This window comes from Drosophila nasuta, chromosome 2R (genome assembly GCF_023558535.2).
Source record: "Drosophila nasuta strain 15112-1781.00 chromosome 2R, ASM2355853v1, whole genome shotgun sequence".
Lineage (NCBI taxonomy): Eukaryota > Metazoa > Arthropoda > Insecta > Diptera > Drosophilidae > Drosophila > Drosophila nasuta.
In genome coordinates, this window is record NC_083456.1 from 32777100 (window position 1) to 32798396 (window position 21297).

A 21297-nucleotide genomic window follows, 5' to 3' on the forward strand; every position below is an offset into this window, starting at 1 on the left:
TAATGTTGCTGCTGGCAATGTTGCTGTTGCTCTGGCTGATCGCTATTGCTGTTGCTGTTGTAGTTACTGTTGCCGAGATGATATTGATGTTAGCATAATCACGATCTAATTTATTTACAAATTGTGTTGAAATCATACGTTCGAAGTCGTGTTTGAAATAGTTAAAAGTTCTTTATGATTTATGTGCGCGTTGAAATGCCAAAATGTGTGCTCAGAAATTTCTCACAGTCCTCGCCGATAAGCTGTTGGCCTAATTGATTGCCGTTGTCCAGATCCAGAGAGGAGGCAGCATCTGATTCCATGGTGCTCTTCCCTGAGTTATGTCCAGGAACCGCTTTGGCGCACTAATTTAGATTTATGGCTGCAATTGTAACTACTTCGAAGCTTGATGCGTGATGCCGCCGCCAAGACTTCAAGTCTAAGTCTAAGTCTCAGCTAAGCCACCCGGCAATGCAACTGGGCAGCGGTTGCATGTGGCCCATTTGTCATGGGGCATCGCTCGATCGTGCAGCAAGTGAGAAGGGAATAACCAGCAAAAGTATCTGCATTAATCTCTTCTCTCTCAGTTGGCATATAATGTTGATAAATTAGTTGATTGTTGATTTCACGCAGCAGCGCAATTGATGCAAGTAGTTGTTGCATCTACTCCATGTCACTGTGCCACAAGCACAACAGAGAAGCATCCAGCAAATAAACATATCAACATGATAAATATGCGACCCATAAGCGATCCCAGTTATCGGACAATGTCCAACTCGAAGGGGCTACACGCAAAGCGAAGGACAAGCGCATAAATCAGTTGCGGCTTTTTAATCGCTGATTTCCGCTTCACTGGAAATGCAAGAAGGAGGCCAAAAGGAACATCGCCAAACAGGTTTGAAGAGATGCAACTGATGATATCAAGCAACTGATGGAGCAGCCCTCGAAATGCACTGCACAAAACGAGACATCAATGAGGATGATGATGACAAAGCTTATGACGATGTCGAAGCCGCAGCTGAGGTGTTTACTAAATATTATTACATTTGTTTATTAAAATCCACACACATTTGCATTGATGATTTTGTCTGTTTCTCTTGTTTTTGTTGTTGTTGTTTTGTATTTAGCGCATTGCTGCTGAGCTGATGTTGTTTGTTGCTCTTTTCAGTTAACAGTAGTAAAACTTAAGTTTACAGAACCTTAGCCTCAGACAGATCGTCCAGGGGCTTGTTGGTTGGGGGAATCTTGTACTCCGTCTCGGGGGTCTCGTAGATCTTCTCCTCCTTGGGCTCCACAACGGAAACGTTGTCGGGCAGTGGCTTCTTGGGGCCAATCTTGTTCTTGGGATCATAAGGCAACATGATCTTGACCTTGATACCAAGCACGCCCTGGCGCAGCAGCACGTGACGTGTGGCAGTCTCGACGTAGTCGTTGCATGGATCACCGGAGTGGATCATCAGACCATCGACGAACTTCATCGACTTGGCACGCTGACCACGCAGCTTGCCGGACACAACAACCTCGCAGCCCTTGGCGCCAGACTCCATGATGAAGCGCAGCACACCGTAGCAGGCACGACGGACGGCCAGACCTCCAGTGAGCTTGTAACGCAGCGACTCAGCCTGAGCGATGGCGCACAGACCACGAGTGGCGACCTTCTCGGCGTAAAGCTCGATACGGCCAGTCTCGAAGTTGAAACGCTTCTGCACCATGGCGGTGAGCTCGCGAATGCGACGACCCTTCTCGCCCAAAACCTGCTGGGTCTTGGTGGCCATGATGATGATCTCAGTGCGGGAGGGGGTCACACGCACCTCAACACCGGAGTAACCATCCTCAGCGAGCTCGCGAGTCAGGAACTCGTTCAATTCCGCCTTGAAGATACCGTCGGAGACGAACTGAAAATTGCGAAAGGATAATATAAGGTTAGTTCACATTCACCACATTAAAACACAGCACTTGCTCAACACATTGTTGTTGTCACCAAACTGGAAGGCGTGAAGCGGGTGCTCCGCAGTTTGAGGTTAACTTTGTCTCGACATCGTATTTTGCACAAACAACGCCGATTTCTCACACAACTTGATGCACTAACAACACGTACCGATGCGATGCACCGTTCTAACAAATTTCCAATGCAATATTCGCTTATTTACCTTACGTTTCTTCGAAATTGTGAGGTTCATGTTCATTTCATACGACTCGCACGGAACGTGGTCAAAAAGAAAGAAAGACACCACCCTGCTTAACCGATAACATGGCTGTCACGCCACTGCACTGCTTTACCATCGGCAGGGTTGCTCGCCAGTATATCGATAGTTGAATATCGATATGACTGCATTGCATGCTCATTTAGAGCACTTAAACCCGCTGAAATGAGCCACTAGATTTCTTTAAATTATTCAATAAAAATTAAACAATATTAACCAGCTCTGAAAACGATTGCTAACTTACCGTAAATAAAATGTGTTTATTACACATTAATCGATTACTGGCGCTTCCAAATCATCCGTGCCTGCACTTAAAATGAACCAAATTTGACCGAATGACCAGCTGGCGTCGATAAGTGCATCGATAATTTCACAGCTGTAGAACAAAGCAGCAAGCAATTGCGTCTCATTATTGAAAACGAAAATAAATTGTAACAACCAAACGAAACGATTAAACTACAAGCAAAATGTCCGAAATAAAGGCGTTAGAACACGCCACATTAAAAGTGCCATATGAAATACTCAACAAACGCTTTCGCTCAGCCCAAAAGATAATCGACCGTGAAGTTGACCAGGTGATGAACGTCTCGCGACAAGTGGAAAAAGCCTTGGACGCTGATCAGCCCCCCATTCTATCGGATGTGACCAAACTGATGGGCAATGTGGCTCAGAAGCTGCAAGTGCTCAAGCGCAAGGCAGATGAAAGTATCACCGACGAATTGAGCGTCACACAGATTTGCAAACGTAAGTTGGAGCACCTCAAGGGCATCATGCCTCAATCTCGCAGCTCGGGCGAAGTTTGCCAGGGTTCGGTGGATCAATGGAAGCGCATACGGTTGGATCGTCTGGTCATCGAGCATCTGTTGCGCATGGGTTACTACGAGACTGCTGAAGAGCTGGCCGCCAGATCGGATGTGCGCCACTTGACCAATTTGGACATCTTCCAGACATCGCGCGAAGTGGAAGACGACTTAGCCAATCACAGCACCACGAAATGTGTGCTCTGGTGCATTGACAACAAGTCAAAACTGCGCAAAATCAACTCGACCATTGAATTTAGTCTGCGTGTGCAAGAATTCATTGAGCTTGTGCGTCAGAATCAACGCTTCGAGGCCGTCAAGCATTCCAGACGCTACTTCCCGGCCTACGAGAAGACACAGTTGAATGAGATATGCCATGTGATGGCACTGCTCGCGTATCCCGCCGATACGCAACTGGAGCACTGCAAGAAATACATGGATCCCAAGCGCTGGGAGCAACTCGTGCTGGACTTTCGCCATGAGAACTATCGCCTGTTCCAACTGTCGAATACCTCGGTCTTCTCAGCAGCTGTGCAGGCGGGCTTATCGGCACTGAAGACGCCACAATGCTACTCTCAGACCTGCCGCAATCTCAATTGTCCCGTCTGCCAGGAGGATCTGAACCGGATTGCGCTCAAGTTGCCATACTCGCACTGTGTGCAGAGTCGACTCATCTGTCGCGTCACCGGGCTGCCACTCAACGAGCACAATCAGCCAATGATGCTGCCCAATGGGCAGATCTATGGCCAGCAGGCAATCAGGAAGATAACCAAAGAGGATGGCACCACCACCTGCCCGGTGACCAATGTGAAGTTCACGAAACCCAAGATCGAGAAGGTGTTTATCATGTAAGCGGAGTCCAGGACTGAATTCCGCTGCTGCACTTTGTTTAATCAAACCAATCAATCATTACGACTATTATTATTATTATAATTACAAAGTATGTTAAGCAAGAAGAGAGTCGACTATACACGATATATTTCTTTGGATGATTACGATCTGTATTATGATACATCTCTGTATTGCATCTAGTTCTTAAGTTTTTGGCGCTTCAAACTGTGAACTGCGCATTTGAATTTCGATTACGATTGTCTGTAGTTGTTGACTCCACATTTGTTGTTGTTGATACTTGGATTCAAGTCTCTTTCGACGCTGCGCCGTCGCCATTCTATTGATTTTTCGTCAGCAGCAGAGCAGAAGCTGATGCTGAAACTGAACCAGAAGCAGCAGTTGGAGCAGTTGTCGTTGTTGATTCACGTTGTGTGGCAGGCGGACGACGACGACGTTATTAAATTGCTCGACAAAGTGGAAACAACAAATATATCATCAATATAAATAAATAAGTAAGCGAATGTGAGACGGTGTCTGCCTTTTATTTCGAAAAAGATACAGAGAACATGCATTGGAAGCTGTGAAATATGCCTTGTGTATATATCGAATGCGATTGCAATATGCAGGCTCAGCTTTAGCTACAGCGAAAACAGCTGCAACATAATAATAATAATAACAACAACAACAAACAGATACACAAACAACCCCCACGGCCAAAAAAAAACCCAAACGAAAACCCTCCACCACCACCACCATCATCATCAACAGCAGCAGCAGCAGCAGTAATTCAACCCGACTTCTCGACTCTCCTCTCCGAGCAACAAACAAAAGCGAAAAGCTAAAGCAATTTGAAACCCGCTCCAAACTGAGCTGGTAATACGTCTCGATACGTCAATATGGCATTGGACTTTGTGGCCACCTACAAGGTGCTCGTTCTAGGCGACTCCAATGTGGGCAAGACTTGCATCGTGCACAGATACTGCGATGAGAAATACTACGACACATACATCTCCACCATAGGTAAGTGGATCAAAGCTGTTAATATATACTATATATATATTCTTTTGGCATCTCTTATCTGGCTTCTCTTTTGTCTTCGTAGGCATCGACTTTAAACAGAAACTCATCAATCTCGATGGTGTGCCCATAAAACTGCAGATCTGGGACACAGCTGGACAGGAACGCTTTCGGACATTAACCACAGCCTATTATCGCGGCGCCATGGGCATTCTGCTCATGTACGACGTGACCAATCTGGAGAGCTACAACAATTTGTCCTACTGGTTGCGCAACATCCAGGAGAATGCCTCGCCAGACGTTGTCAAAGTGCTGGCGGGCAACAAATGCGAATGCTCAACGACACAACGCATGGTCGACAAGGAGAGAGGTGAAAAGGTGAGTCAGTCTCATAAAATATTCAATGAATACATTTGCTAATTATAAATTGTTGTTGTTGCCTCTGCAGATTGCCGAGAACTTTGATATGCCATTCTTCGAAGTCTCATGCAAGTCAAACATCAACATTGAGGACGCCTTTCTGTCCCTGGCCCGCAAAATACGCGAGCAGCGTGAGAGACGAGTAAGTAGAGAACACATTACACAGGATTGCATTTATTATACATATGTACGACATTCTCTATTCGAAAGGGCGACAACTTTGACAACGATGAGAAGCAGGACAAGAAGTCACCCGGCTCCAATGGCCTGGGCACCTTCAGCTTGGGCAGCCTCTCTGGGGATAATCGCTGCACCTGTTAGTTTGGCCAGACTCAACGATCGATTACAATTATAGACCGCGAAATGCATGAAAAGTCAATGTGAAAAGAGAGAAAGAGAAACAGGAAAAGGAGGAGGGAGAGAGAAATGTATCTAGATACAGATTGTGCATTTTTAAGATAGTCCAAGTATAGCATAAATATTTTAGCATACTCTCGTGCAGATATAAATACACGATAGTCGCCTCTCTGATTTCCATATTGTAACAACTCGATAAGCTAAGAACAAATACACACACATACACTCACACACACACACATACAACACACTCACTCGTATATATATAATGTATTAATTATAATAACTATACTATAAATATGTATTGTACATTATGGTTTAGCTATCTGAATGTAAGCCGCCTGTAACAAACGATTCGATTCAGTTACAATTACAAACTTTTAAAGTACTCCGACTGGGTTGCACTTCACTTCCGGCTGATCAATTATAGAACAAGTAATTACCATTATCTCTCGAAATGTTATTCAAACGGCTGCCAATCAAACTGGCAACTGGCTGTCAATTAGCTGCCTAGCAACCACCGCTGGCCACAACGATGACTCCTCCAATGCGACGACCAAAATAGATAGTTTAGCTGCAGTTCGATTTTTGGTGACGGTCATGAAGCAGTTCCGCAACAAGGCCAACTCCTTGCCCATCTTCAATGGTCGCATAACAGACACCACTACGCTGACCACCACCTCTCTCCAGCTGCCTCTGGCTGGGGCTCAAAAAAAGTGCGGCGCTCGCAAGCTAGCTACTCGGGTGCTGCCCTCAGTGTTCACCATAACAGACGGACAAACAGCGGCAGCTGCACCGAGCACATCTCTTGCAGAGGCCATGTCTAGCAGCCATTTGTCGCCGCAGTCGCCGGAGCAACAGTCAGAGCTTCAGCAGCTGGCTGTGCCCAAAGAAGCGCTCAACATAGCCGGCACGGAGTTGGCCAACTATGAGAAGGTGCGCGTCGTAGGTCAAGGCTCCTTTGGCATTGCCATTCTCTACAGACGTAAGTTCGATGGCCATCACATCGTGTTCAAACAGATCAATCTGAGTGAATTATCGCCCCCGGGTCGCGATCTGGCCATGAACGAGGTGGAGGTCTTCTCGAAGTTACATCATCCCAACATTGTCAGCTATCTGGGCAGCTTTATCAAAGACAACACGCTGCTCATCGAAATGGAGTACGCCGATGGTGGCACCTTGGCTCACATAATTGCTGAGCGTCAGGGAAAGCAACACTTCCCAGAGCGCTACATCATTGCTGTATTTGAGCAGATCTCCAGCGCCATCAACTACATGCACTCGGAGAACATACTGCATCGGTAAGGAAACAAAGTTATTTGATTTCTTCTAAAAGAAGTATCAAAGTTAGTTCAAGAATAAGTTTAGAGTCACCCTAACTGAGCTTCCCTTCCCCAGCGATCTTAAAACGGCCAATGTGTTCCTTAACAAGCGTGGCGTCGTCAAGATCGGCGACTTTGGCATCTCCAAGATCATGAACACCAAGATACATGCACAGACTGTGTTGGGTACGCCTTACTACTTCAGTCCCGAGATGGTAAGTGGTTGAATCTCCTTGTTGAGATCTACTCTCTACAGGATTGTCTTGGTTGCAGTGTGAGGGCAAGGAGTACGACAACAAGAGCGACATCTGGGCATTGGGATGCATTCTGGGTGAGTTGTGCTGCCTCAAGAAGACCTTTGCCGCCTCCAATCTGTCCGAGCTGGTTACCAAGATCATGGCCGGTTCCTACACCCCGGTGCCTAATGGCTACACCTCGGGTCTGCGCAGCCTAATGGCCAATCTGCTTCAGGTGGAAGCCTCTCGACGTCCTACGGCGTCTGAGGTGCTGGTCTATTGGATACCGCTGATCTTTCGCAGTCTAGGCAAAAAACAAGGGGTAAGCCCGTGGCTTCGATCACCAAGATGTTGCTTAATTACCTCCTCCTCAGCTATTCATATGAGGACGGTCTCGGTGGCAATGCCAGTCTGCTCTCGGCTCCCACCTCGCTCTTCACTAGCTGTAGTAATTTGGCCATGGAGCTGCCCACAGCCCAAACCGAGACCAGGAAACTGATGAGCGCTGAGACTGTGGCGCCCAATGAGATCATTGAGAAGCGGTAAGTTTTTTTATTCGCACTTTTCAATCGTATTCTATATCAGCTTCTCTCCCGCACAGTTCTGTGCTCTACCAGCTTAAGTCCTTTGGCAACAGCTTCAGCATGAGTCCGATTCAGCTGCCGCCTAAGGCAGTCATCGTCTGCGTCACCATGAGCGAGTCTCACTTTGTGGTCATCAACGATGATGGATCCGCTTACGCCTGGGGCGAAGGAATCCACGGCCAGCTGGGCCTAACCTCACTGGAAACCTGGAAGCACTATCCGGGATTGGTGCAGAGTGTGCGGAACTATCATCTGGTTAGCGCATGTGCTGGCGAAGGCTTCACTGTTTTCCTCACGCAGTCGGGCAATCTGCTGAGCTGCGGCAGTAACATGCATTATGCCTTGGGCCACGAGGAGCAGAAGAACTACTACAGTCCCAAGTTGGTGGCCAAGTTGGCTGATGTCCGCATTGAACAGATTGCCGCTGGACTACATCATGTCATCGCTCTGAGCCGCGAGGGCGCCGTCTATGTCTGGGGCACCAGTATTCATGGTGCTCTCGGTCTGGGTAACTATCAGCAACAGCTAAAGCACCCGCAGAAGGTGCTGCTGTCCCATGTGAAGAGCAAGCCCTTAAGGATCTACTGCGGGCCGGACACTTCTGCTGTGCTTTTTACTAATGGGGAACTGCACGCCTGTGGTAACAACAACTACAACAAGCTGGGTTTCAGCCGTCCCGCTAAGATCACAGCATTCGTAAGTCGTGACTGCAGCTTATAAACTTGGATCGCGTTTTCTAACCAAACTGCTCTGTCAACAGAAAAAGATTCAACTGCCCCACAAGGTACTGAAAGCCAGTTTCTCGTCCAGCCACTCTGTGTTCCTCGTCGAGGGAGGTTACGTCTACACCATGGGCAGAAATAAGGAAGGTCAGCGTGGCATACGGCACTGCAATGCCGTGGAGCAGCCGACTCTCGTGGAATCCATGCGTGCGCGCTATATTGTGGTTGGTCTAACAATTTAATCAATAATCCCCGACTAGAAATGTCGCTCTTCATTCACAGAATGCCAACTGCAATGATCAGTGCACCATTGTTGCCTCCGAGGACAATATCATCACGGTGTGGGGCACTCGCAATGGACTGCCCGAGATCGGTTCTAGCAACAGCGGTCTGGGGCTTGAGGTCTGCACACCAAATGCGGAGCTAGAACTGGGCAACAACACGGCTGCCTTCACCAACTTCTTGGCCTCCGTCTACAAGTCCGAGCTGATTACAGAGCCCATCGACATTTTGGCGTAAGTATCCCTATCCAAATTACCTTGTCTTCAACTATTATTCACACTTCTTCCTACAGCTTGTACTCCTCCAAGGATCAGTGCGAACGTGGCTACTATGTCCAGGTGACGGATATCTTTCCCCTGGCCCACAGCGTGCTTGTCATGGTGGACACCACCACGCCGCTTATTTCCTCTTACGAGGGATAGTTCCCCGCATAATTCATGTATCTGCAATCATTATTAAAGGCTCTGTTGTAATTTATTGATAATATCCACGCTTGGCAGCCTCGTCGAGAATTGTCTGAACCGCTGCAAAAGCCTCTCGAGCAGTTGGTTCTATTTCCTTGGCCGACAAGATAAACAGCTCTTCGCTCTCCGGAGGTCCGCGAAGCTCAAAGGTGAAGGTAATGGGTATCTTTAGCTGGCCATGCGCCCAGTCCTTGGAGCCTCCACTCGAGGGATAGATGGTCTCATAGATGCTGCCACTCTTGTAGACGCGTCCACTTATCTCCTTAATGCGATCCGATGCCTTCTGACCAATCTCCTTGAGATCCGAATAGTTCTCAACACGTTCCGCCGAATGACCATAGGGAAACATGATCAGTTGGGAGTAACTATGGAGTGCCAGATAAGTACGAACGCGATCTGACTCAGCTCGTGCCTCGAGAAATTGAATTATGCGTTGGGTTTCCACTTCACTGGCAGCCGATGGACCTGAGAAATCATAATGACACGGGTTGCCACTGGCTCCTGTGCTGTTCCAGCTCAATGGAAAGTTACGATTTAAGTCCACACCACGACAGATGCCAAAGAGATTGCGATTCTTGCGCCACATGCGATCCCCATTGAAAGTGTATTGATACCCATCTGGATTCACCGCGGGAAATATCAACCAATTGTGAGAGCGTGCCAAGAATTTCACTGCAGGATCAGTGGAGTGAAGCAACTGATCGATGAAGTAGGTGGCCGTCGCAGGAGCAATCCATTCGCGGGCATGAATCCCGCTCTCGACGAACACACTGGTAACGTTTTCAAAACCGAAGGCTATGCGCACTCCCTTTATGGGCAGTCCTTGAGTGCTTGATCCCAAATCCAATACCGTAACCACTCCCGGGTGATCTTGAGCCTGCTTTTCTAGCCAACCATAAATGCTTTCCAGCTGGAAGAAACGCTTCCAATCGAACTCTGCAGCAGGCGTGTTATTAGGAGCAACCTCAGCATAGCTAGCATCTATCAGATCCTGGAAGTTATAGTTTAGGATACGGTGGCTCACGTTGTAGCTATGCAGCAGATCATCGAAGTCAGCCACCTTCTGTCCAGCCACCATTATAGTTAGCTTCTGTCCAGGAGCGCGCGCATGTCCCATAAAGCTGCACGAGTCGCTTGCGGCTTCCAGTGATTGGAATAGCTTCACTTGTTCAGCTGTGGCCAGCTCTACGTTATAGATACGGGTGTAATCGTAACGCGCTTGCACTGGAACATTTGTTGCTGCTGTTGACGAGGAATCCACTCCCAATGCACATTGGCTGGACTTGGTGCAGAAATTAGCAGCCCAAGCAGTGGGCACAACCACTGTTAGTAATAACAGCAGCGGATGGAGGTACATCTTCACTCTGCGACAGACAAAACCACTTTAGATTTTTAATCTGCCCTGCGGCTATCAACGTAACCTTTAAGAAAGGCTTTTTGCCATTCGTGTGGGTGTGTATGTGATAACGCATATGTATAGGTGAGCATGGATGATTAGAGCACTGGCATGATGTGCAAAAGCAACGGCAATAAACAGATGACAGGCAAAAACAATCGAATTTCAAAATTTATTTGCTTCTGTATGTGTATCACTTGTTTATCAATATGGAACAATGTTTTAATACGAGACAACGCGCTTTATTTTTAAATGATAAGCAATTTCAATATCTGGTCACATTGTCATTCCGAATAATGTGTAATGATTTAATTTGACATAGAAATCGAGCTAACTTATTTAAATTTATTGGTAATATCCACGCTTCTGAATTCAACAATTTCAAATTAAATTTGCGCCCGCGCATAATGTATGTTATACAGCTAGCAGCCCTGGTTAATCATAGTGCGCTCAGCTGTTTTGTGATGTTCATAAAAAGAAAACATTTTAAAATACCAACACTTACCACAACGGTTTTTCGGTATTTTTAAGTGTGATCAAACACTCACACTCACTATGCGAATGGTCAAAAGTACCGTTAATTTTTTTGGTTCGCAAATTTTTACGCTGGTTTTAACGAAATACATATTAAGCACTGAGAGGAACGCTCTCGAATAGAAACATAAAACAATACTTACCTCAAGGATTGTTCGTTGTCTTTGGAGCTTTGATAAACTCTCTCTCTCTGCATATGACCAAAATCACCGTTATTTTTTTTTTTATCTTGCACTTTTACGCTAATTTTATAGAAATTTTAACCACAGGAAGGAGGAAGGCACTTGAAAAGAAATATTAAACAAATCAGTGGCGACTAGATTTTTGTATAAAACCCGGATAAACGCGCTGTTTAAAATGACGCCCGTTTTCTGTTCACGCGTTGTGCAAATTTATCGGAATATCTGTTGAAGTGTATCTAGCTGACAGTTATCGATATTTTCTGTTTTGGTATATTTTATCGACTTTGCATTGTTTATTATTGTCAAAAGCTTCAATGCATCGATAGAACAATCCAATGGACTCACAATTTGATAATGCAGAGTAAGTTAAACAGTGTTATAATCAAAATTAGATTGTAAACTTACCTTTTCTGCTAGCGAACACTATTGGAATCGCTCCTCGAGGGCAGCCTTTAGCTTCGACGATGACGACGATGACATAGATATTGCCGATGGCCATGGTGCAGCAAGAGCAGCTGCGGGACACACGAAGCTGAGCACGAAACACGAAAATAATGCAATCTTCAACGATGACACTATTTCTGAGGCGAGTTTCGACAACAGCGCGGCGCTGGGAACCCTCAACCATCTCTCGATTAAGGCGATACTAAGTGATGAGGCGCTTCAGTTAGTACTGCAGGAACAAACCTTGGATGATCACGTCATGCCCAAAGGCGTAACTCCCGAAGAGGAGCTCAAGCTGCTCCGTCGTCAAATACAGAGCACGCTCTACAGTCCCAATCTGGAGGCGACCGCCCAGAAGCTACTTCACGGCAAAGTGGCGCCATTGGAAATGTTCAAGTCACTGCTGGAAAAACAACAGCTTCTGGACAAGGCCCTGGCTAACGGTGGCGATGCCGTGATTGGTGTGCTGCTCTTCCTCAAGCGCACACTGAACACCACTCAATTCCATGGCATACTGGAGCAACGGCCCAAGGCGCTGGAACATTATCTCAGCTATCTGCGTCAAAGTGGAGACCTAAGCAGCTACATTGAGACGCTGCAACGATTTGGCCGCCACCAGGAAGCAGCTCTCCAGCAGTTCCAAGCTGCCATGGCCTGCTCTGGCATCGCAGCACGCAAGCAGCAACTGCAACGTCTCATCGATGCCTATGCCAAGGCCGGAGTGGGCGTTATTCCGCTCTACGAGCAAGTCTTTCATGCCGCGCTCTAGCTGCAGTTGCTTCAGGAAAAGGAAGGCTTAACGCACCAGTTTGGTGAGCATGCAACTCCCATTGAGTTGCTCTACGTGTGCTGTGCGCAGAACAAGAACTGGAAAGATCAGGACATGCTGAAAGTGACCTCGCCACAACGCTTTGCTGCCGATCAAGAGATCTCGCCAGCACAATACGAGTGGACGGCTTTGAATGAGCGAGCACAGGCGCAAGCTTATGCGGACTTGGAGTGCATCTTTGAGCGTGTGTCCACTTGGCATCCACTTAAGTCTCGGCAGTTCCACATCAGCTTCGATTTGGCGCTGGCCGTGCAGCGCCTCTTTGAGCTGCAAGCACCTGCCACGGTGCTGCAGCTGTTCCTCTCCAAGATGAGCAACAGCAGCGAGAAGTTGGCGCTGGCTCAGCGAGTGAAGTGCATCAAGGCGGTGATTGATGCCATGGTTAGCTTGAAGCAGCAACAGGAGCTGCAGCAGCTAAGGGAGTCGCTGCCCGAGAGATCCGAGGAGCAGTTTTACTGTGAGAACGCACTGAAGTCACTGCAAAGCAAGCGCTGGACAACGGACAATATTAAACTAAAACTTTAGGAAGCACAATCAATTTTGTATAAATGTATTTTTTATGAGTTTTTTGTTAATCATATAACTCTATTTAAATGAAAACCTTGTATGTATATATTAAATAATTGCAAATCACAATTCGAATATCAATTTAAAAAATGGTGTTGACTCTGTTATCAGATTATTCTTCCATCCCAAGTCAGGATCGGTCCGTCCTTGTGGTGTATTTATTGTATAGTGTTTTTGTTTTTTGTTTGTATATTTTTATTGAGTGAACAAAAAGCGTTTCGAATAATTAAAGCCAATAGCAAACAAAGCACTACAAAATTAAATTCTTTAAACAATTTGTTTGCCTTAAATATTTCTCTTAAATAACATCGCTATAAAAGCTATTTATATAAATATGCGCAGAGAACCGCAAACAACAATTATGTAATTAAGTATAAACATGTGTGTATGTGTGTGTGTGTGTGTGGGCGGGTAATAGATAATAGATTAATGGTATAATAATCATAATATGTATTATTTACTTATGCATATGTATTATATGGGTGTGTGTGAAAAATGACGCCAATATTGATCTTTCTTTGGTCTATTTGTGGATCGGTATCTGGGGATCTGCTAGAACTCACAACAAATCTTTAAAAATCTTCGAAGGAAATGAGAATATAAACAATTAAGGAGAAGGATAAACACAAACTTTTAACTTAAGCGCAAGTGAATTAAAAGAGACACGAGAATACTTTTGGATTAACTAGGAAAATTCAAAGCAAGAACCACAACTCCCTCGACCTTCTCCCTCGACGACGACGCCAATTTATCCGCCAATGCTAATTGCTGGCATTGTTCGCATCGGCATCACAATAGCTGAGCAGACGCTGGCAGAGGATCGTCTTGAACTTCACCGTGAAGCTATCAAAAATGGCATCGGTGTCCTGCAGCACATTCTCGTTGCTTGACGACGTAGACTGATTGCTATCGGTTGCGGCAATCAGCTGCTTGAACTTCTGGTTGAGATTCTGTTCAAGTGCCGAGTTGTTGTTGTTGAAGTAAAACACATACGCCAGCTCCAGCCAATAGTAGTCGAGATCGCCCATGAAGTAGCGCTCACACTCGAGCATATCGAACTTGCGCTCCAGAAAGTGCACGCACATGTGATAGATGAGATGCTTGAGATCCGAGCGATGCAGCGGCACATAGCCCGTGTCCTTGCTGAAGTACTCGAAGAGCTTAAGTGTGCGCTGGCCGCTGTCGCAGCTGTGCAAACAGAGTTGGAACGCCTCCACGAACCGAAAGTTGAGCATGCAGATCCGAATGCGATACTCGTTGCGTTGCGCCCGCGAGCATTCGCCCATTTTATCTGGGTTGTACAGGCCGTGGAAGGCATACAGGCAGTAGTGTATATAATGCCGCAGCGGCTGCAATGCTCCGGCTCCCTCTCCGCCATCTTCCGTGCTGGGCGTACAGGTGCTAACATCGTCCATGCCATGTCCAAGTAGCGCAGCCTTATTGCACGTCATGCCTGCCGCAGTCGTTGGCTGGTTTGGCAAGGGTAGATAGCTTTGCTCCTCCGGCGAGTAGTCGAGATCCAACGAGCTGTTGGCATCGTTGGCCATGTGTGCTGCATTGAACGAATAGCTGGCATCGTTGTGGCTTAGATTCTCCAGACTGCTGAGCAAATCATCAGAGTCCTGGCCTGTGCCAGCTTGCTCCGTGCTCGACTTGTAGTTGTTGAGCGTGGCCATGGAATTGCGGTGCTCAAAGTTGATGTTCGCCTGCTGCAGAAAGTGTGGCTGATACGGCGGAATCACCTTTAAGTAACGCACTGGTTCCTGATCAAGACGGATGCGTGGGCGTGGCAAATTAATCTCCACTGGCGCCTCAACACACTGGCTCTCGAATCGCATTAGACGCTTGGTGGTTGGCAGACAGACCACACGCTGACGCATGCGATCCAGACTGGCGCCCAAGTCGCGTCCACACTGTCCATTCGAATTGCCACCGAAGGCCTTCACGATGTGATCCGTGGTCATGACTAGCGTGAAGTCCGCTCCACAATCCACGTACATCGGCCTCTCAATGCTGTCGATGGGCGATGGCTTTAGGACGGCGCGTCGATCTTTATCCTCAGTGCCTAGCTGATGCTCGAGATTCTTGCCCCAAGTATACAGCGTACACGTCGACGATATAAGAGCAAAGTGAAACAGTCCGCTGGAGATCTAAAATAGAAAGAAATACACTCGTTAGACTGATTCTTAAGACCATCTGAAGTGCGACAGCAACCTGAAGTATTTGACCAGCCACTTCGCTAGTGTCCACTAGATGTGGCGTCATGTGCTCCGTTGGATCTGGCTCAGTGACCTGCGGTGCTGCAGCTACAGGAACAGTCGTTGGCGCCGCAGTGCTCGACTCTGCCTCTGTGGACGCAGTCAACTTTGAGCCAATAGTCTCAGTCGCATTCGATGCTATAGCCTCATTCTCTCTGGACTCTTTGGTTTCTTCTCGGGCCTTAGGAATTGCACCATTGACCACCGCAGCGTAGGATGTAGTCGGTTCCACTAAAGCACTATTGCTATTGCTGGCTGGAACGAGGGTTTCCTCAAGCCGCTTGCTCAGCATCTCGCGCTGATGATTCTCCTCCAACTTTTGCTTGGCGTTGGCACGACGCTTTATTTGATTGGCCAGACGCAGCGCCTGTGGCGAGCTGCCCCATGTGTACATGCGTTCCTCCTCATCTACAGCTAACTGCAAACACAATTGATCAGTTGTAACATCCAAAGAATTCTGCCTCCACTTACATTTGTAAAAAATTTCGTATGTATCAGTCTTAAGCTGCAGTTGTTGCCCAGGTTGAGGCGGAGTGGCAGACTCGTCTTAGTCTCCGACTGCTCCGTGCTGCCAATGCCCAGCTGGCCAAAATGATTGGAGCCGAACACAAAGAGCTCGTTGTCACAGCGATTAGCCTCTGAGTAATTATTGTGGATTGTCTGACACAGCACCAAACTGTGCGCATGTCCCAGTGAAACTTGCAAGACTTTCTGTGCGAGAAATGAAAGCAACAATTAATATTGTTGAAGATCAGTTAAAGAGATTCACAAGTGCGCACCTTGTACTTGAAGAAACTGACTAGTTTTGGTGTTGCAATGTTCTCGCAGCTGCCATTGCCCAGCTGGCCATAGATGCCCCAGCTAAAAGAATACAAATACGTTAATAATAAAGAATAAAAGAATGTTAAATAAGATACTCACCCCCACATATAGAGTTTACCATCAACAACGGCTGCATTATGATATTGTCCTGCCTCCAGCAAGGTGATGTTCATGCCATCCAAGCCTGTGACCAACATCGGCTGCAGCGCCATTTGCATGTGCTGGCCAATGCCCAGCTGGCAGAGGCTGTTGTTGCCCATGGCGTACAGCTAATGGAAGATATTCAAATTAACAATATCCGGTAATTAAATATCACACTAGACACATACGCCATTGTTGGTCAATATGAGAGTATGTTGTCGTCCACACTTGAGCGCATGTACTTCCAAGTTGAGTTGCGAGAGCAGCTCCAATGTCTTAACAGCATGTGCAGGCTCCGGCGGTTCTACAGAATGCACCAAGAGAGTTATTTCCCTGCAGATGCAGCAATCATAGGCAGCTTACCCGTTGACTTCTGCGCGCTAAAGCAGCAGGGCACTCCGCTGGAGCCCCAGAAGTAGGCGACACCATCAACAACGCAGGCGCAGTAGGCGCATCCTGCCGAGATTGGCTTGAACCGCGACGTTGCAATGGCAAACTGCAATAGAAATTACTTTAGTAATCTGTTTGTTTAACTGTTACTGCTAGACTTGCCTGATTGTCCTCATAATTAATGCGAAAGTTGGACAAAGCGTTCACAATGGAGTCGTACTTGACGCGCTGCGACTCCATGTGAATAAGCACGGCCAGATAGGTTTCGATTAGGCATTTGCAGAACTCAAAGAGATGCGCATTATTGTCATTGTTGCTCGAGGAACTGCAGCTGTATGATACAATGGGACGCAATGCAGCTGCAAAGGGATTAAGCTGCGCAGACAGACGCTGAAAATGAAACAAAAACATTGATAGTTACTCAAAATAAATCAATGAAATAATCGAGGTTTACCTGCAGCACACAGGGTCGAATGTGCTCTAGTTTATCTTGTATGAAAGTAAAGTAGTCCATGGACACAAGCGGCAAGTATGTGATAGTCTCCATAAAAATGTTTTGGCTAAGATTGTACAGACACACGTTGAGCTCATTGTACCAGCCGAACTCCTGGCCCACAACGCTGACCAAGGCATTGAACGTGTCCAGGCAAACTCCACGCACCTTGGCCAATATGATGGCGGAGGAAAAGAGTCCGCTCTGGCAGAGGACAATGCTCGTCATGTTGGTATGGTATTTACTGTTGCTCACCAAGAAGTTCCTGCAAATACAATCGAATTAATAAGAAGCCAAATGCGAAATATGTCTCACTTACCAGAGAGGCAAATAGTTCTTGTCATTGACAGCCTTCTCGGCCAGCGTAATTAACAACAAATTGGCCAAATGAAACTGCGACGAAGGCGACATTTGCAGCGCACTGATTGATTCGTCGACGCCATAGTGATAGTCGCTGCAGGATATGCCACTGTTGACCACCGTGTCCTCATCCTTCACACTCAACGGTAGAATGCTGCGCACATCTTCAGAGTGGCGATAGGTGACATCCGATAGCATGCTCTTCAGCAGCGGATGACACAGGTGGCGAGAGCGCAGCAAATACGACGATTTCAGGGCCATGGCACTCAACTGCATCAATGCGTAGGTATGTCCATACATGGCCAGCTTGAGAGCAGTTCTAATTGGCTTCACTCTCGCCACATTGTACGTGATCAAGGCCTGAGTGATCTTCTTGCGGCGCAGCAGGTAATCGCCGGCAAACTCAATGCAGTGCTCGAACGACAGATCGAAGGTATTGCAAAACTCTCGGCACTGATTCCATGAGCTCACCAGCGCCGCATCCAGGAAGAGTTCAAATGGTTCCTTTCTGTAAAGAAAACATTACAGTATAACCAGAGAGAAGTAAACGATTAAATCAAGAACGTACTTGAGTTGAATGGCGTAGACATTCTTATTGGTTATAACATAGCAGGGATCGTAGTTGATCTTGGGAAACTCGCCCTGCATAATCTCCATTTGTCGCAGCGAGAACTCATTGTTCACATCTGCAGACTCGTAGAACTGCACATAGTCCATGGGCGTGTGAATGTCCTTGATCTCGAATGCCTTTGCTCGCTCATCCTTCGATAGCGTCTCAACAGGATTGCTCTCGTTGCGAAACTGTGCCATCTGATAAAGATGAAGCACAGTCTCCTGCTCAAAGCGAAAGAGCGCCAGCTGCGCTTGGTGATTGAAGCGCTGTAAATAAGATTCATTTAGTGTTGGACTGTATGTAAAAAATATATATAAAGTCAGATTTACATCATCGTCGGTGGTATGCAGTGAAGCCATCGCGCTGCTGATGACGCTGACCGCATTGATGGCGTTGGTGGGCATTTCGCTTTGATCGATGCTTGATGCACTCGTCGTTGTTGCGCTTGTCTCGTCGCTTTTGTTGGTGCTGGTGCCCTGCTCTATCTGTTCCAGCTTCTCGGTGTCCGCATCCAGACTTTCCTTCTCGGTGTTAGCCACGACGGGTTCCTCAAGAGAACAGGCAGCTGTCGAGCTGGCCGAATCATTGTTGTTGTGCAAGTCTACGTATTGCACACCATACAATATGTTAGAGCTAATGAGTATATCCACACAGTGCTTGGGAATCTTATACAGAAACAATGGCTTCAAATTGATATCGATGCTGTGCACCGTCAGGCTGCAACTGTTGCTGTGCAGCGCACTCAACAAATACGTGCTGCGCAGGTTCTGAATGTTGTAGAAGGAGCCCTGAGTGTTTCCCAATGGTTCTGGCGTCACCGATGGCGAGTCCATGATTGCCAACGTTCCGGCATTTGACTCGGGCATAACTGCAATAAATGTATATTTTAGTAAAATAGTTTATATATATCTGATTTACGCACATTCATCAATCTTCTGCCGCTGATCTGACAGACGCATCTTGATGGCCTGCAGCTTTTTGGAGCCAAGACTTTTGAGCGAAGCAAGCCGCGCCCTCGTAGCTGGCAGAATGCCATCGAAGCTATTACCGGTCAGCTGCTGTTGATAACGTATCGCGTTGCTTTCGCTGTACGAAGGCGGCGCAGGAGGCGGCGTTGGTGGCAAGCAAGTGCTGCTCTCACAGGGCGCAGAGGCAACGGAAGCAGCAGGAGCCGTAGCCGTAGCCGCAGTAGGTGGCGGCGCTGTTTGTGTGTTGGGCGCCACTTCATCTGCGCTGGCAGGAGGCGCAAAAACATCCTCTTCCAGTTGACTGCTGTCGGAAGCTGGATCAGAGCTGTTGCTCTGACGCGCATCGTTGCCCGAAGCATTCTGATGCCTCGAGTGCACGGCCATGACAATTTGCCAGGCGCCCTCGCGTGTTGTGGGCGAGCTGTCGCCAGGATATACGTACTTAATAGCCTTCTGTTCGAGCAAGAGTTTAAATTGCTCCTTCAGCGATGAAGTAATCTGAAGAGAAAAGCTGAATGAATAAATTGAAGTGAGAGAGAATAGAGACAACTTACCAGCAACATGACGCCATCAAACGTTGAACTGTCCTTGCAAATGGTCAAGCGCACCACTGAACCATTTTGGATGGATGTGCTGGCAATCATTGGACAATTGGGGCTAAGACCCACAAAACAGATGGAGCCATCCGAATACCCAATGATGGCACGATTCAATCCGCTGGAAGTCTTCCACCAAACCACAGAGAGCGGATAAGGACAGGTCTTTGAGGCCATGAATGAGGTGGCCATCACTTGGCTGTTGCCCGTGGCATCAAAAGGCTGTGCTTTATGCTGGACAGATTGTTCCGCACCTGCTCCGCCCTCTGGAGCTGCCACTGCAGCTGCTGGCTGGGGATTGGCCAGCATATGTTCAGGCAACTCGTGACCCAAGGGCTCCTCCTCCATATTCTCAACAGCTTCTTTATCTAGCCCCACATGCTGCAGCTGCTCCGCCAATTCATCCACCTGCTGCTGCTGCTGTTGCTGCTGCTCTTCGAGAGCCGTGGAATGGTTTGGGCACTTCTTGGAGTTAGGGCATTCATGAGGACCCACAAACGGGATGATGTAGGATGTCACCTGGCTGGTGCTATACAACGAACATGTGTCCAGATTGTGCGACTTGTCGACCAGAGATAAAGCGGGCACAATATGCAGAGTATTGTCGAAACCTGTTGATGCAATAGAGTCAATCATGGGCTGGGTTCAGTAACACTTTAATAGATTTCCCCATGCCGAGCTGAAGAAGCAGCAAATCAAAACAAAATGCGCCAAAGAAAATCAATAATGTAAATCGCACACACTCAAACACTCACGCAAGCACTTGGCCACATTCCCCCTTCCACCACCCACCAGCAACAAAGTAATTTTAGGCTTTACTACGAAGTGGCCAAACCTCTCCCCCACCCATTGTCCATCACTCGCACACACATACTTACACAGAACCAAGAGCCACACGCCTGCAGGATCAAAGCAGACGTCATGGATGACACGATTGGTGCGCCGAAACCACGAAATCATCTTGAGCACCTCCTGCGCCCCACCGCTAGGGCTAATGTAGCGCAACACAATCTCATTTTCCTCGCTGACCAGGCACAGGAATTGCTTTTCATCAAACGGTGTAACTGTGACGGCGGAAAGCTTACAGCTGAAATTGGTAATAAGCGGACGCAGCTCGAAGCACTGCAAATCTTTGAGCTCGGCATGCTCAGGCAGCGCCATCGCTTAAGCAGTTTTCTCGGTCGGTCGCTGGTCGCCTGGTCGCTGTCAGCGTTTTTCTTGTTGCACAAATCAAATTTTAATTTCCTTTTGACAATTGCTATGTTTCCATAGCGAACATTTTGTTATCGCATCGAAAATAATCGATATAGTCGAAGTAATCGAGCGAATGCGATAATCTATTGTTTTCATGCAGAGCACATCAAAATCGATTATTTTCTGTTTTCAAAAACAACAGCAATGTAGTTGTTTAATTGATTTGTGTCTGGATAACTATATCACTATTTGGTTATTTAAACCATTCACATTGGAAATTTTTTTTTAATTA

At 47.1% G+C, this 21297-nt stretch overlaps 7 protein-coding genes across 7 annotated transcripts; 4 read left to right on the forward strand and 3 right to left on the reverse strand.

Annotated features, from left to right (window-relative positions):
• Positions 1-1005: 1005 nt before the first annotated feature.
• On the reverse strand, positions 1006-2278 carry LOC132787825 (small ribosomal subunit protein uS3). Its single transcript, XM_060795138.1, has 2 exons — positions 2130-2278; positions 1006-1874 (listed from the first exon to the last, which is right to left on the reverse strand). Exons 1-2 carry the CDS (start codon positions 2163-2165, stop codon positions 1170-1172), a joined length of 741 nt encoding a protein of 246 aa, XP_060651121.1. The 5' UTR covers positions 2166-2278; the 3' UTR covers positions 1006-1169.
• Positions 2279-2539: 261 nt separating this feature from the next.
• Positions 2540-4340, forward strand: LOC132787818 (E3 ubiquitin-protein transferase MAEA). Its single transcript, XM_060795129.1, has one exon. The coding sequence runs from the start codon at positions 2651-2653 to the stop codon at positions 3833-3835; it is 1185 nt and encodes a 394-aa protein (XP_060651112.1). The 5' UTR covers positions 2540-2650; the 3' UTR covers positions 3836-4340.
• Positions 4341-4475: 135 nt separating this feature from the next.
• LOC132787826 (ras-related protein Rab-8A) lies at positions 4476-5957 on the forward strand. Its single transcript, XM_060795139.1, has 4 exons — positions 4476-4834; positions 4917-5209; positions 5280-5393; positions 5462-5957. Exons 1-4 carry the CDS (start codon positions 4711-4713, stop codon positions 5570-5572), a joined length of 642 nt encoding a protein of 213 aa, XP_060651122.1. The 5' UTR covers positions 4476-4710; the 3' UTR covers positions 5573-5957.
• A 120-nt stretch (positions 5958-6077) lies between these two features.
• On the forward strand, positions 6078-9188 carry LOC132785233 (serine/threonine-protein kinase Nek8). Its single transcript, XM_060791227.1, is given in 8 exon segments — positions 6078-6909; positions 7007-7145; positions 7204-7496; positions 7541-7708; positions 7768-8446; positions 8511-8696; positions 8755-8987; positions 9047-9188. Coding segments are annotated over 8 exon segments (2541 nt in total). The 5' UTR covers positions 6078-6208.
• Position 9189: 1 nt separating this feature from the next.
• Positions 9190-10679, reverse strand: LOC132787817 (zinc carboxypeptidase). Its single transcript, XM_060795128.1, has one exon. The coding sequence runs from the start codon at positions 10573-10575 to the stop codon at positions 9229-9231; it is 1347 nt and encodes a 448-aa protein (XP_060651111.1). The 5' UTR covers positions 10576-10679; the 3' UTR covers positions 9190-9228.
• Positions 10680-11584: 905 nt separating this feature from the next.
• Positions 11585-13238, forward strand: LOC132787816 (vacuolar protein sorting-associated protein 16B). Its single transcript, XM_060795127.1, is given in 2 exon segments — positions 11585-11691; positions 11748-13238. Coding segments are annotated over 2 exon segments (1407 nt in total). The 5' UTR covers positions 11585-11665; the 3' UTR covers positions 13129-13238.
• Positions 13239-13348: 110 nt separating this feature from the next.
• Positions 13349-21203, reverse strand: LOC132787811 (uncharacterized). Its single transcript, XM_060795121.1, has 15 exons — positions 20690-21203; positions 19770-20422; positions 19170-19713; positions 18577-19115; positions 18203-18513; positions 17594-18142; positions 17236-17539; positions 16944-17171; positions 16755-16887; positions 16580-16695; positions 16350-16519; positions 16208-16289; positions 15900-16139; positions 15385-15846; positions 13349-15320 (listed from the first exon to the last, which is right to left on the reverse strand). The coding sequence occupies exons 1-15, from the start codon at positions 20970-20972 to the stop codon at positions 13932-13934; spliced, it is 6003 nt and encodes a 2000-aa protein (XP_060651104.1). The 5' UTR covers positions 20973-21203; the 3' UTR covers positions 13349-13931.
• Between the last annotated feature and the right edge of the window lie 94 nt (positions 21204-21297).